This window comes from Camelus bactrianus, chromosome 21 (assembly GCF_048773025.1).
Source record: "Camelus bactrianus isolate YW-2024 breed Bactrian camel chromosome 21, ASM4877302v1, whole genome shotgun sequence".
NCBI classification, from domain to species: Eukaryota; Metazoa; Chordata; class Mammalia; order Artiodactyla; family Camelidae; genus Camelus; species Camelus bactrianus.
The window spans coordinates 28,213,605-28,227,518 of NC_133559.1; the positions used below are offsets into that span (position 1 = coordinate 28,213,605).

At 47.1% G+C, this 13,914-nt stretch overlaps 1 protein-coding gene across 1 annotated transcript in view; it reads left to right on the forward strand.

The window, feature by feature from the left end:
* LAMC1 (laminin subunit gamma 1) overlaps positions 1–13,914 on the forward strand; it is a 119,035-nt gene that overhangs the window by 89,796 nt on the left and 15,325 nt on the right. The window contains exons 12-18 of the mRNA XM_010954947.3: positions 1,325–1,546; positions 1,661–1,849; positions 7,434–7,679; positions 8,181–8,334; positions 8,953–9,095; positions 10,078–10,256; positions 11,359–11,515. Coding sequence (XP_010953249.2) covers positions 1,325–1,546; positions 1,661–1,849; positions 7,434–7,679; positions 8,181–8,334; positions 8,953–9,095; positions 10,078–10,256; positions 11,359–11,515 — 1,290 coding nt within the window. The remainder of the gene's footprint in view (positions 1–1,324; positions 1,547–1,660; positions 1,850–7,433; positions 7,680–8,180; positions 8,335–8,952; positions 9,096–10,077; positions 10,257–11,358; positions 11,516–13,914) is intronic.

The following is a 13,914-nucleotide window of genomic DNA, read 5'->3' on the forward strand; positions in this document are numbered from 1 at the left end:
TGTGACATTGGAAATGGCATCGCAGCTTGGATGTGTTGTTTTTTGAGATGCCTACATGGATGTCCAGATGAAAATGTCTTATAAATAGTTAGAAGTATGGATGGGGCTTAAGAAGATGTCAGGACTGGAGGTCTGGAATTGAAGGTTGTCAGTGTAAGGGCAATAATTTTTAAACTTGAAAATATGACTGAAAAAAAAGTATTGAAACTGAAGTTAGATTGCAGTGTTTTGATAAGTTTGAAGGTGAAGATGTAAAATAAAGGTTTTTCTTTTAAGAAGTTTGGCTGAAGGGAAGGAAAAGAGATGGACTGTAATTCGGGAGTAGGCACAAGACTGAAGACTACCTTTAGGGCATAGAGACATAATGTTTAGAGTTGAAAGTACATTAACCAGTGGAGAGTTATCTCATGATCTAATGGCTGAAAAAAGCCCATGAATATATTAAAAGTTAACTAAGTTTGGGGTAGTCATGAAAGAGATGTCCTTCGGCCTCAGGTTGTCAATTTCTAAGAATTACATAATTAACAAGTGATATTTCATAATGTGGGGAAATACACTTAAAGGTAAGGCTGCAAGAGGCAGGGGTGGGAGGGAAATGAAGGGGACCTGTGGTGATACCGTCAAACCTGCCGCCTGCATGGGGCGCTGCTGCCGAGCCTGTCACGTGCCCTGTCAGGCTGGAGGAACCGCTGGGCTAAGCCAGTATATGGCTTTCTCTATTTTACTCTCTTCTGGAAACGGGAAAGCATTGTGATACACGGCATAATGGCGTTGTAGTAATTATGTATTTGCCAAAGTAGCCCTGGTTATCAGAACTTGGTTACGTACTTTTGTGGTTTTATGTAGAGCCAAGAATATAACTGAGTGGTTCCAGTTGACTGGTGCTTCTCCTGCTTTCTTACCCTGAACTCTGCAGTCAGTACCTGCTTTGTGGCAAAGAGAACAAAAACATGGCTTCATGGCTACAGCCCTGAACCCTTCTTGTTCCCACATTCCTCTTTTGTCTTTTTCTGCCCCAGATTGTTGCCTTATGCTTTTCATTTTCCACATTGGTGACTGAGAGAGCTGTAAAATCCAACACATCTCTGTGTGTGTACATGCGTGTGCATGTGCATAAAAAATACAGATGTACTGGGCCGCCATTCCACATGCTTGGCACCGAGTACCACCTGATTGTTCTAAATGCAGTTTCTGGTTGTCTCCTTCAGTAAATGAATTAAGCTAATGGCTGACTGGCTCTGACACTCTTTAGCATTACTGACTTTTCGTGAGCTTTTGGAAGACGGAAGCCAGTTCAGTGTCCTCTTTTCCACGCCATACACAGGTGCTGGGTATTTGGATGACGTCACCCTGGCCAGCGCTCGCCCTGGGCCTGGGGTCCCTGCAACTTGGGTGGAGTCCTGCACCTGTCCCGTGGGCTACGGAGGGCAGTTTTGTGAGACGTGCCTCTCGGGTTACAGAAGAGAAACTCCGAGCCTCGGGCCATACAGTCCGTGCGTGCTTTGTACCTGCAATGGACACAGTGCGACCTGTGACCCCGAGACAGGTGAGGAGGTGATCTTTGGGGGCTGCCAGACCTACGTTCTCCTTAGCGGCAGGAAATGCTCGTTGTTACTTGCTCACGCCCTTGCCTGTTTCCTCACACCCGCTCTCCAAACAGGTGTCTGCAGCTGCAGAGACAACACAGCCGGGCCGCACTGTGAGAGGTGCGGTGACGGCTACTACGGGGACTCCACCCTGGGCACCTCCTCGGACTGCCAGCCCTGCCCGTGTCCCGGGGGCTCCAGCTGTGCCGTCGTCCCGAAGACACAGGAGGTGGTGTGCACCAGCTGCCCCACGGGCACCACCGGTACGCCTGCTCTCCTCGCAGAGGCACCTTGCGGGGAGGGCTTTGGAGCTTTTTGGATTTTCTTGCTTGGTTCAGTGATTGGTTTTCCTAGTAGGCAGAAGTTTTGTAGGAAACAGGTTTATTATGGATTCATAAAATGCGTATCAGACACTAATAATGATGGCTAACACGCTTGTGGCCAGGTGCTTCTCGAAGCACTTTAACCTCTACTGCCTCGTCAGTCCTCACAACCCTCCGAAGTGGCTTCTTCTGTTGTCCCCAGGTGACAGCTAAGGAGACTGAGCACAGAGACGCTAAGTCACAGGTCCGAGGCTGGTCATCGGAGGAGCTGGAATTCCGGCCCAGGCATTTTGGCTCCAGAGATGATGGTCATTGCAGTATCTTCTCCATTATAAGATGAGAATCAAAACTCGATTTTTAGATTGTGAGGCTGCCCTGGGATTCTTAAGTAAAGTGGCAGTTTTACAATTCTTTAAATTCTTTCTCTAAATTGTCCTTTCAGTGTATCAGAGCCTATCACCTTTAGTTGGGAAGAAATATTTTTATAGCTTTGGATAGACCTCTGTTCCCATTCTCCGAGTTTCTTTCTTTTTGATAAGAACATGAAACTAGACCTTTCCTAGCTACTCAAGGAACTGCCTGTGCTGATTGACAGGAGACGGAGGCTCACTGGTGAGCCTCGTCTCCCAGTGACGTAAGCCTCCGCATCGTGGGGAGGTTCTGGCCAGGCTTCGGATACAGCCTTGACTCTATTACCAGCTCTTTGGTCACAAGATAATGCTGCAAAACATGAACATAAGTGAAAAAAAAAAAACAAAACACGGAGCTAATAATCTATCTCCTGTGTCTCGTCAAAACATTCTTTAATCATTGGGAAACATGAAGACTCTCCATCTTCCTTCCACTTCTCCCCGGCCCCCCACGCCGGGCATAAGGGCAGTGCCACACAGAGAAATCCAGTCATTTGCTGAAGATGGTTGAGGAAATGAGTAGAAATTAGTGTAAAATTTCATATTTTTGACTAGTTTGTGCTTTTTTTTTTTTTTTTTTTTTTAAAACAGCAGCCCAACAGGGTCTGTTACAGACAGTTTTCCAGCCTGTTCCCCACCACCCACTCCTGCACTTGTCACTCTCCCCCAGCCCTCCTGGGCGTCTTGTAGTCCCTCCAGCGTGCCTGACTCTGGCCGGCCACGTGCTGTCCTTTCCCCGGAGTGCTGACCTGATTCTTTCCTACCCAGACCTCGCTTTTCTTAGCCAACTCTGGTCTCTTCTGTGCGGTTGGGTTGAAACGTCCCTCTCCTGGGGTGGTTTTCTCAGTGAGCGCCCTGCCCTGCCCTCCTGCCCCAGGTTCTCAGGGCCCTTTGCTCTGCTACCACAGTGCGCAGTAGGCGTCCCATGGGCAGCGTCTGCTCTCGGAAGTGCTTAATAGAACATTTTGATGAGCGAGCCCTGTACTCATTCTGTGTCTCACTGGACAGGGAACTGAGACACCTCAGCATCTCAGAGTCATTCTCCTGTCTGTACTAAACAGGGCAAGTGGTGAAGTGACACTTCTGGGGGTGCTTCGTGGAGGGAGAGCGTGTCCTGTGGGAGATCTCAGAAAACGCCATAGACAGGCACGAATCAGATGCTTCTCAGACAAGACTTGTGAAACACACAGTTGATCCTTGAGCAGCACAGGCTTGAACTGCTCAGGTCTGAACTGCGTGGGTTCGCTTACACACGGGTTTTTTCAGTAGTAAGTACTACAGTGTTGTGATCCCTGGTTGGTCAAACCCATGGGTGCAGAGGAGCTGCAGGTAGGGGGAGCTGGCCAGCTGCAAGTTGCATATGGATTTTTGACTAGCAGTCAACGCCTGCTTCGTTCAACGGTCACCTGTGTGGGTTGTTAGTTATCACCTGGTTTGAAGGGAATGACCCATAGCAGTGCTTGAGGACGTTAATTAGAACATAGAGGTCTGCATGGAAACAGCACAGACCCACAGACCCTGTGAGAAATTATGCCATCGCTTCTTACGTTCCTATACGCTGCTGGACTTTTTTTCACAGAAGTTTTCAACAACTTGTTATTTCCATGTTTATGTATTTCTGCATTGCCTGTCTCCCCCTCCACTCCTCCACCTGCAGCTTAAGCTCCAGGAGAGCAGGGACTTTTGTCTCAGAATAATGTTTGGCACATGTGTTTGTAAATATCTGTTGAATAAATGAGTAGAGATCGCAGATACAAAGTAAGATGTTTCTCATGTAGACAGCTATTGAAGACTGTGAGTAACTGCTGATAGTCACTGAGACCTTCACGCATGGTATGCTTATGCTTCTAAGTTAATACTGAAAACAGTCTTTTGAGATAAATTAGGAATAATCTATTTTCAACAAAGTGTTTTGAGTGCATGGCTTTGGGCATATGAAGATGAATGAAGGATGGTCCCTAGTCTTCAGGGTCTGAAGGTGGGGAGGAAGGCACAGGTCATTTCAATACAGTGTGGTTAGTTTAGATACAGGAATGCACACAAGATGCTAAAGGGGAAGAAAGATGCCTCTCCCAGTGCTGGAGGGGTAATAAGGGAAACCAAGGCTAAAAGAAGTCTGTAACTTACTCGAGGTCATGTAAGTAGGACTTGTATCTACATCCGAGACCCTACGACAAAGGGGTAGACCAGCTGCACTTGTGGAGGGTCCTTTGCAATGACAGCTTCTCACGGGCAACCATGTAGCTCTGTTTTAGGTTTTCCAGCGGATTTTTTATTAAGTTTTATTTAAAATAGGTTTTAAGACATTTTAAATGTGGATCATATCTAGACTAGCTAAATTATCTGAAGAAAAAGGAGAACTGAAATGCTGTCTTAATTCTAATCTGGAGAAGGATCATGGGTGAGTCTGGAACCTGTTTACGTCAGAGGCAAGCAGTGCCGCTAGCGCCCTGCCTCCCTCAGCGTCCTGTGCCTTTGCCTCCTGCACCGCCCCCGGCCACGCTTCCTGCTGCCGCGTCAGTGGGCCCTGCTGGCCAAACGCGGTGGTCGGGTTTCAGTGCTCGTCTGACCTGGTCGCTCAGCAGCGCTGGGCGCTGTTGACTGACTGCTCACTTTGCTCATCGTTTTTGTGACATTTTCCTCTCCTCGGTTCCTTCTGCCTCTCTTCTCTCCTCTTGGGTCTCCTTTGATCACTTCCGTTTCTCACCTGAGGGCTCTCATGTCATTTATATTCTCTCCTTAGGTGAGCAAATCTTACCTTTAGGCTTCAAAAACCCTTCTGTGCCTGCAACTGCAAAATCTGTCGTTAGCCCTGACCTCGCTCTCTTGAGCTCTGGCTGCCTACTTGGCAGCCCCGCCTGGGTGGTGGGCTGGAAGCCTTCCGTCTGCCCCTCCATATCCGTTCTTCATCTTTCTCCACCCTGATGAGACCCACACGTGCTCCATCAAGTGGCAGCCTCCGTTTGAGTGCAGGCGATGGGAGCACATGGAGATCAGAGAGGGAGGCAGGGTGCTGAGGGCAGAGAATGTATTCCAAGGCCCCCTCTCTGTAGGGTCCCCGTGGTTTGGTGAACTTAAAGTTCTCAGCTCCTGGCAGGTGGCCTTCTCCAGACAGTCCTCTGTTAGAGATAGAAACTCTTAAGTTCTGGTAACTTTTCTGTTCACCTACCCCCTGCGGCCGAGGTGACGGGGCCCTGCAGTCACCACCCCCGGTGCTGCACTCTCCTTGTGGCTCCCCCGCACCTCCCCTTCCTTCTGTAGATGGTGTCTTTGTTAACTGCCCTCAAGTCTTGCAAATTTGAATGTGCCAAGTATTTTCTGTCGTGATCTGGATTCAGATGGCTGAAAGGAATCCCACATTTAAGCCAATCCAAGCCGGAGCTTTGATTTTTCTCCAGCCCTAACCCTGCTCTTTCCCCGGTCTTGCTCATCTCAGTAAAAAGCACTGCCATCCCCGTAGCTTCTCGGGCTGAAGTCCTAGGCTTGTCCTTGATCCTCCTCTCCTTCGTCTCCCAGGAGCATTCAGCCGTTGTTCACTGATTCTCTCACTGCCACCTCCCTGGCCTACACCACTGTCGCCTCCCACCTGCTTCACGGTGCTCTCCTACAGCCCGCTCTCCATGCAGCAGCCAGAGCAGTCCCATGTGAACCAGACCTCCTCTCTTCACAAACCCTCAACAACATCTCACTGCACTTTCATTCAGACCCGCATTCCTTACTGGGACCTTCATGGCTGGCTCTTCCTCCTGCCACAAGGTCGCCTTACCCTTCTGGAACATTCTTCCCTTGGATATTTAGTGGCTTGTTTCTTGTGTCTTTCCGTTGTTGTCCCAGTTGTCTCCTTACAGAGGCTTTCTCTAACCACCCACTGTAATGTAGCCACAACCCTGTCCGTCTGTCACGTGGCTCTCTTGTGTTTCTTTTTTTTTGGGGTGGGGCGGGGGGAGGTGGGTAATTAGGTTTATTTATTTATTTATTTTTAGAGGAGGTTCTGGGGATTGAACCCAGGACCTCGTGCATGCTAAGCGTGCCCTGTACTACTTGAGCTGTACCCAGCCCCCCGTTTAACTTCTTGACGTGTGTCCCCATCTGTAGTGATCTTGTTGGTCTCCCCCAGCCACAGCATGAGCTTGGTGAGAGCAGAGAGCCTGTCCACCCTGTTCACTGCATCATCCCGACAGCCCGGCGCAGCGCCTGTGCACTGCAGAGGCTCAGCTGGTGTCTGTGGGGTGAACACACGAGCAAACCTCTGTTTCTACAAAAAGTTTAGGCTAATTCAGGCCCAGGTGGCTACGGAGATACCAAGAACTTGAGCTAATAATGGTGGGAAAGTGGAAAAAGGAGGAGCAGTGAGTTTAGTACAGTGGAGAGTGCCTGAGTTCCAGCTCTGTCCCTTTTACTATGAGCTGTTTGGTTGTGGGCACGTTTCTCAGCCTGTCTGTTCCCTTAGCTGTGACAGAAGCGAGCGGCAGGTGGTGCTCGCCAGGTTCCTCTGTGTGCTAGCGGACACTGCTCAAATGAGGATTAGCACCTGCCTTTTATTTTCTTGGAGAATGATGCTGTTCTCCCTGTTGTGTAAGAAATTTGTTATATCAAGAGTCATCCTTTGGGGGTGGGGGGTTATAACTCAAGTGGTAGAGCGAATGCTCAGCACACAAGAGGTCCTGGGTTCAATCCCCAGTACCTCCTCCAAACAGAAATAAATGAGTAAACTAAAAAAAAGTCATCTTTCATTCTTCTTAATATTATCAACAGAAACAAACATAGATGAACGTGCCCGCCCTTGGGACTGGTGAGGCTCATAAACCCCGAGCCAGACCCATTTACAAAGCACTCTTAGTGCATGACTTCAGTTAATCCTCAAAACGACTAAAGCGAAGTAGGCAGGCCAGGCGTTGTCTTCACAGTAAGGAAATGGAGAGGTGTCCAGGGTCACCCTGTTGGTCTGGCCCGGCGCCAGGACTGCCGCTCCGGTCCCCTGCTCTCTGGGCTGGTGCCACATCCACTGCACCCGGTTGCCCCACATCTGATGGTGGCTCCAGACTGTTTGTAACCAGTAGCACTAGAGACGTCCAAGGCCTCTCTTTCGTAACATCAGATTGTCTCGTTCTCAGGTAAGAGATGTGAGCTCTGCGACGACGGCTACTTCGGAGACCCTCTGGGTAGGGACGGCCCCGTGAGGCTCTGCCGCCTGTGCCAGTGCAACGACAACATCGACCCCAACGCGGTCGGCAATTGCAATCGCCTGACGGGCGAGTGCCTCAAGTGCATCTACAACACCGCCGGCTTCTATTGTGACCGGTGCAAAGACGGGTTCTTTGGAAACCCCCTGGCTCCCAGTCCAGCAGACAAATGCAAAGGTACTCAGCCATCGGCCCGCTTCTGTCACAGTTACTCTCGCTCATCCTGAGAACCCATCGCACAGCCTCTTTCCAGGTCTACTGTAGTCGGGTCTAACGCAGTGCTGTTCGGTGGCACTACAGTGCAAACCACTTACGTAACTTAAATTTTTCTAGTACACACGGTAAAATACAGAGAAATGGGCAAAATCAATTTTAATACTATGTTTTATTTAACCTAATATAGCCAACATTATCATCTCAACAAGTAATCAGTAAAAAAATTGTTGAGGTTTATGTTCTTCTATTCCCCCACCAAGTCTTCAAAGTCCAGCACGTGTTTCACATTTACGGCACATCTCAGTTCAGACCGGCCACGTTTCAGGTGCTCAGTAGCCACCGGTGGCCAGTGGTCACCGTATTGGACAGTGCAAGTCTAAAGAATCTGTTCGTGTCATCTGTTCCTGACTGTTTCTCTCGGGTGACATGCATCTTTTCGCCATCCCTGTCTTGCTGCCTCAGCCTGCGACTGCAACCCCTACGGGACCGCGAAGCAGCAGAGCAGCTGTAACCCTGTGACTGGGCAGTGCGAGTGTCTGCCGCACGTGACCGGCCGGGACTGCGGGGCTTGTGACCCTGGATTCTACAACCTGCAGAGCGGGCGGGGCTGCGAGAGGTGAGGCTACTTCGGAGTGCCTTTGGTGCAAAGCAATCTTTGCTTTTTTGTTGTCAGAGACGAAGTTTTGCGAGTTACATTTCATAGTTGGCTTGACTTTGTTCAGGAATTATTTGAGTGCTTAAAATAGGCAAGGCGCCCTTAGAGTCAATATACTGGAGGGTTGTAATTAAGGAGTGGGAGGAAAGAGGGGAATGCAGTGGCACCAGCTGCGTCAGAGTCACCTGAGCAAGATTTTTTAAAAATGCAAATTGCAAGGTCCTTTCTGAGATGCTTGGAATGAGGCCTTCTAGGGTGGCAGCTGTCTGGAAATTCATGTTTTCAAAGCTCCCGTTCAGTACCCATAGGGGGCCAGATTGGAGAGCCACTGGTCGTGGTTTTAGTACTGGAATAACGGTATTTGTGTGGGTTAGGTTAGAAAAAGAAGTTCTGAATAGAACTCATCAAAATTACTTGAACCTCAGGGGCTTAATAACCCTTAACAGCTGTCTTAATAGCCCTTAACGTTTTGTTTTCTAAAACGAATTACATCAGTCCTGTGCTGCAAGGGGGAAAAAATAGGAAGGATTGCTTCAAGTCTATTTTTCTTACCTGAGAAATGTCATGTGTTCATTTCAGGTGTGACTGCCATGCGCTGGGTTCCACCAACGGGCAGTGTGACATCCGCACTGGCCAGTGTGAGTGCCAGCCTGGCATCACCGGTCAGCACTGTGAGCTCTGCGAGGGCAACCACTTCGGGTTTGGACCGGAAGGCTGCAAACGTAAGGGGTGTGGGTGGCGTGGAACCCTAACTAGGTCTCCTCTAGCTCCAGCTAGAGCTGTGAGTCCAGGGAGGGCTTGAGCAGTCTCGGTCAGGCCGCCCGGCTCCCAGTCAGGGCAGTACCTAAATCATCATAGACGCTTCACGCAAGGAATAGTGGCTGTTTCTAAAACTCAGAGGGCTCAAAGCCTCTCCAGTTTCTTTGCAACTACCCTGTTTATGTCTTATTTTATGGTGTTCCTGATTCTTTCTTTTTTCTAGTCTTTTATTTTTCCAAATGATTACCCCTTGATGACTGAGCCTTCCCCTTAATGAAGCTTCTACATCAATCCCATTCTTAGCGCAGATAATGAAGCAGTTAGAGGGATTCTGCGCAGATGTGTTTGTTGATGCACTGGCTGCAGTTGCTTCCCACCCCTGGGGCCCTTTTGGTGCGGTTACTTGTCCACATCTGCTGCTTCTTGGCATAAACACTTGCCTGGAACTAGGCCGTGGAACAGTTTGGTTTTTGCTTTCTGAATTCCTTCATTTCTCCTGTGGAATGTAGCCTAAGTCATTGACTCTGTTCAGAGAGCAAAGTGGGTAAACAAACTATAAAATAATGCAAAATAAGCATGAGCATTTGGGTTTTCTATTTCCTTGGTGAGAGAAGAATTAAATGGTGTAGAGATGAATTTTTGAAGTGCATGGGAAGGGCACTGATGAGTTTAATAGACTAATTTCTGTAATTATTCAGTCACATGAAATGTACCCCCTCCAAAGGGTGCCCATTTTACTTTAAAATTCGCTTTTGTTTAAAAAAAACTCTGTCTTCTCTGCTAAGCAGACTTAACCATTTAAATTCTCCTAAATCAGCCTGTTTTTCGAAAAGGGTCTACTTACAATGATAGTGCACTTGGCTTAGTGATATCACTCTGAGTTAAAAGAAAATGCACTCTTCCCTTCTTTTCCTTACCATGTGCCCTCTTCCCTCTATTCCGCAGCCTGTGACTGCCATCCTGAGGGGTCTGTCTCCCTCCAGTGCAAAGACGATGGTCGATGTGAATGCAGAGAAGGCTTTGTGGGGAGTCGCTGTGACCAGTGTGAGGAGAACTATTTCTACAACCGGTCTTGGCCTGGTTGCCAGGAATGCCCTGCTTGTTACCGGCTGGTGAAGGATAAGGTCAGCTGTCAGCAGTGCATGCGTCCCTTCCTTCAGCAGACCCTGAGCGGGCGCTCCCGGTGCTCTAAGCCCTAGGGAAGAAGCGGTGAACAAGATAGACACAGGCCTTGCTCCCAAAGATTCAAGTTCCAGTTGAGAGACAAGTAATAAAAATTAAAGAAATGCTAGCTGAGATAAGTACTAGAAAGAATACAAACAGAGAATAAGTGGGCAGAGCTACGTTCTAGAAAGCCTCTAGGGAAACTCACTGCAGGTGAGGTCTTAAGGACGAGAAGCAGCAAGCCTGGGGAGAAGGGGTGGCTGGGCTGTTCCAGGCAGGGGAGCATGGAGAGTGAACACCTCGAAGCTGGAGGCTGTCTGGAGCCTCTGAATGAGGAGGGAGGGGTTGGTGATCAGACTGGAGAGGTTGGAAGAGACAGCTTATGTGGTACCATGTTGCCCAGAGTAAGGACTTCAGGTTTTATTCCACATCTAGTGAGAGTGCACTGAAGCGTTTTAAGCTAGCAAATCCAGTTTATATTTGAAGAAGAACACTCTTCCTGTGTGAAGATTGATGGTTAGGAGCGAGGCAAAATAGGAGCTGCAGATTGAATTGAATAGATATGTGCATTCAGCGAGGCAGGGCATGAGAAGGGGCAAGGACAGGGAAAGAGAAGAATCAAGGATGGATGTTGGGTTTTTGGTTAAAGTGGTTGGAGACATTACTTACTGAGATGGAAACTCAGAGAATACACATTTAAGAGGGGAAAAAAAACCAAAGATGTAGTTCTGGATGTGAAGTTGAGAACACCTATCAGAGAGCCAAGTTGAGACATCAGGGAGGTGATCTCAAACACAGGGGAGAGGGCAAGACTGGAGAATTAGCAGCATGTAGAATTTAAAGTCAGAGGAATCAGCCTGAGAGTTTTTCTTCTGAAGCCAGAGAACTCTATGAGGAAAAACTACCCACATTATCTGTTTGGAAGCAGACGCAGAAGGAGTGTGCAGACCTCTGTGTCTGCGGAGGGTGCCTGTGGTTGTGATTGTTGCAGGCGGTGCCGTTGCGCTCCTCAGGGATGTTCCTGCCTCCTACCTTCCCCTTTTCTTCCTTCATCATGTTTAGGTCGCTGATCACCGAGCAAAACTCCAGGAGTTAGAGAATCTCATTGCAAACCTGGGAACTGGGGATGAGATGGTGACAGATCAAGCCTTCGAGGACAGACTAAAGGAAGCAGAGAGAGAGGTTACGGACCTCCTTCGTGAGGCCCAGGATGTCAAAGGTACACATGATTAAACAAGTGGGTCGTTTCTGTGAGACGGTCCATCTTCAGATGTGGCTCCTGATTCAGGGTGACTCAGGATGGCTTTATAAAATTATTTCTCAATTTTTAAACTGTGTTTAGAATATGAATTATTTTTTTAAACATGTAAAAAAGAGCCTGTCAACTTAATGTTTTAAGATACACTAAGCATAAATGATTCTCTCGACATGCCAGAAACTATAAGATGTTAAAATTCCAAGCATTTTATAAATCCATTCCATTACCAGGTGTTTTAAAATAGTTTTTAAAAAGCCATTTAAAGTATGTGTTTTGGATGTGCATTATTTTAAGCAAAAAGTTTGAACTTTGATTTTTGGTCATTCTGGTGAGTGAGCACGTATCTTAATGCACTGCTTTATTTCCTTAGAAAGGACTCTTCAGGAAAAATTGTGGTCTTTAAGCACTGATTGAACAGCTAGCTATGAAATATGTAATACTTAGTATTTATGAAAGTAAATATTAGAAATTAGCATCTGCTTATGATATTCTCTGTTTAATTAGTGAACAAATGTGCCAATAACATCATGTAAAAGTATATACGTTCTACTTTATACACATATTTAATGTCCTTGCAATTAGATGGATTAGTCTTCTGTACTTTTATCTTATGGGACTGAAAGTCAGCAGAAAAAGGGTGGTCTTTAGATTTAGAAAACTATTTTAAAACACTGACTTTAAAATTAACAGTTTTTTAAACTTTGAGAATTAAAAATGTTATTTTAAGTGATTTGTTTGATTTTTAAATGGCTGTAAAATTTTATTTTTTATTTCTTACTCTCTGAATTCAGCTTCTTTTCTAAATTTGGACAAGCCCTTTTCTGCGTTACTGTGCGCCTGTAGCATGCCAGGCGTTGTGCTGAACAGCAGTAAGGAAAAGGTGACTGCTTCTATCAGGGTGCTCACTACGGGGCCGCGGTCACGTTTGTTTTGGGGTTTCCCATCATCGAGATACAGGTGCTCACCAGATACTCAGTACATTTGCATTAACATTAATACACCCGGGCCTGCAGTGATCAACTTCCCTGTTAAGTGTGTGACTCTCTCTCCATGTGGAGTTAGAGAAGTCCTCTTGTCAGAGTACAGGTCAGCAAAACGTAACGTGTCGCTTGTTTCTTGTTGTAAAATATCCCTAATATACAGAGTTCCGATTTTGTAAAATTAGGGAAGTGGAGAGGGAAGTGACTCGGTGTATCTGGTTTGGGCCAGTTTGTTTAATCTTTATAGGTGAGTCCAGAAATTGTTCTATGAGGTAGCTTTTTAAAAACTGAAAAATGAAAAGAGAGGTCAAACACTTATATTTTTGGCTTTGGTGGTGGTTACATTTTAAGTCTTAAAATAGATTTATAAGAATTTAAATATTTCTTGTTCTGTATAAACAATGGTAGGTTTTTTTTAGGATGTTCATTTTCAGCTACAAACTTGGACACACATTTTTCCATTAATGTATTCTCTTGTAACAACAAATTCACATCTGTCCCGCCATATCCGTTGAAGAATTGAACGTGAGTTTATCATTCTTCAGTGCCGATCAGCTCACCTGAGAGGCGGGGTTTGGCGCGCGGCTCTGGTGCCAGCACCATCAGCACCTGGGCACAGTCAGGCGCGAGAAAGGGAACCACTCCTCCAGGCTCACACGTCAGTGCAGCCCTGGCTACACCGAGCTCCCCTGGGCCACAGAGACTACACACTTTCCTCTCCCCAAGCAGGTGACTCTGTTGGACGGAAGCTCTGACAGAAGCCCTGGCCACCGTACCCCCCGCCGCCCCGAGCCACCTGAAGGGCCGGGTGCATGATAGGCCGCTGCTTCTGACAGCTTGGGGAGCTCCACAGTGAGGCTGGGGTTGAAATACCCTCCCACTAAGACCTGATTCATGGAGCTCCTGACTGGCCCTTCCTACTTAGGTTCAGACTAGCCAGGAGTCCAAATATCTTCATTAAGATTTATCTGTTCAGTCTTCATTTGTAGTTTAAGTTGGTTTAAACTGTTTGTTCTGCAGTCTTGAAAGGAGATGATATGGTGCATTTGGGTCTTGCAGTGAGACACTTGGAATTAGAGGCTTTGAAGGGTCCCACTTAGGTTATCCCTTCCCCTTTCAGGATACTGTTGTTTCTCTAAAGAACTGGCCAGAGGGATCGCTGTCTGGTACCTTCCTGACAGTCCGAAGGGAAGGGGCTTCTGTAACGTCATTGGCTACTCATGCTTCCTAATTCTAAGTGATTTTCTATGATTTCAACTTGTTTTTATATTTTGTATTTTCTTTAAAAATCCTTAGGTTATCAAAGAATTGTTTAAATAATCATCTGAGCAGGGCCATTTTATACAGTTAGGTGAGAATTTTTCAGTCCACCAACTTTGC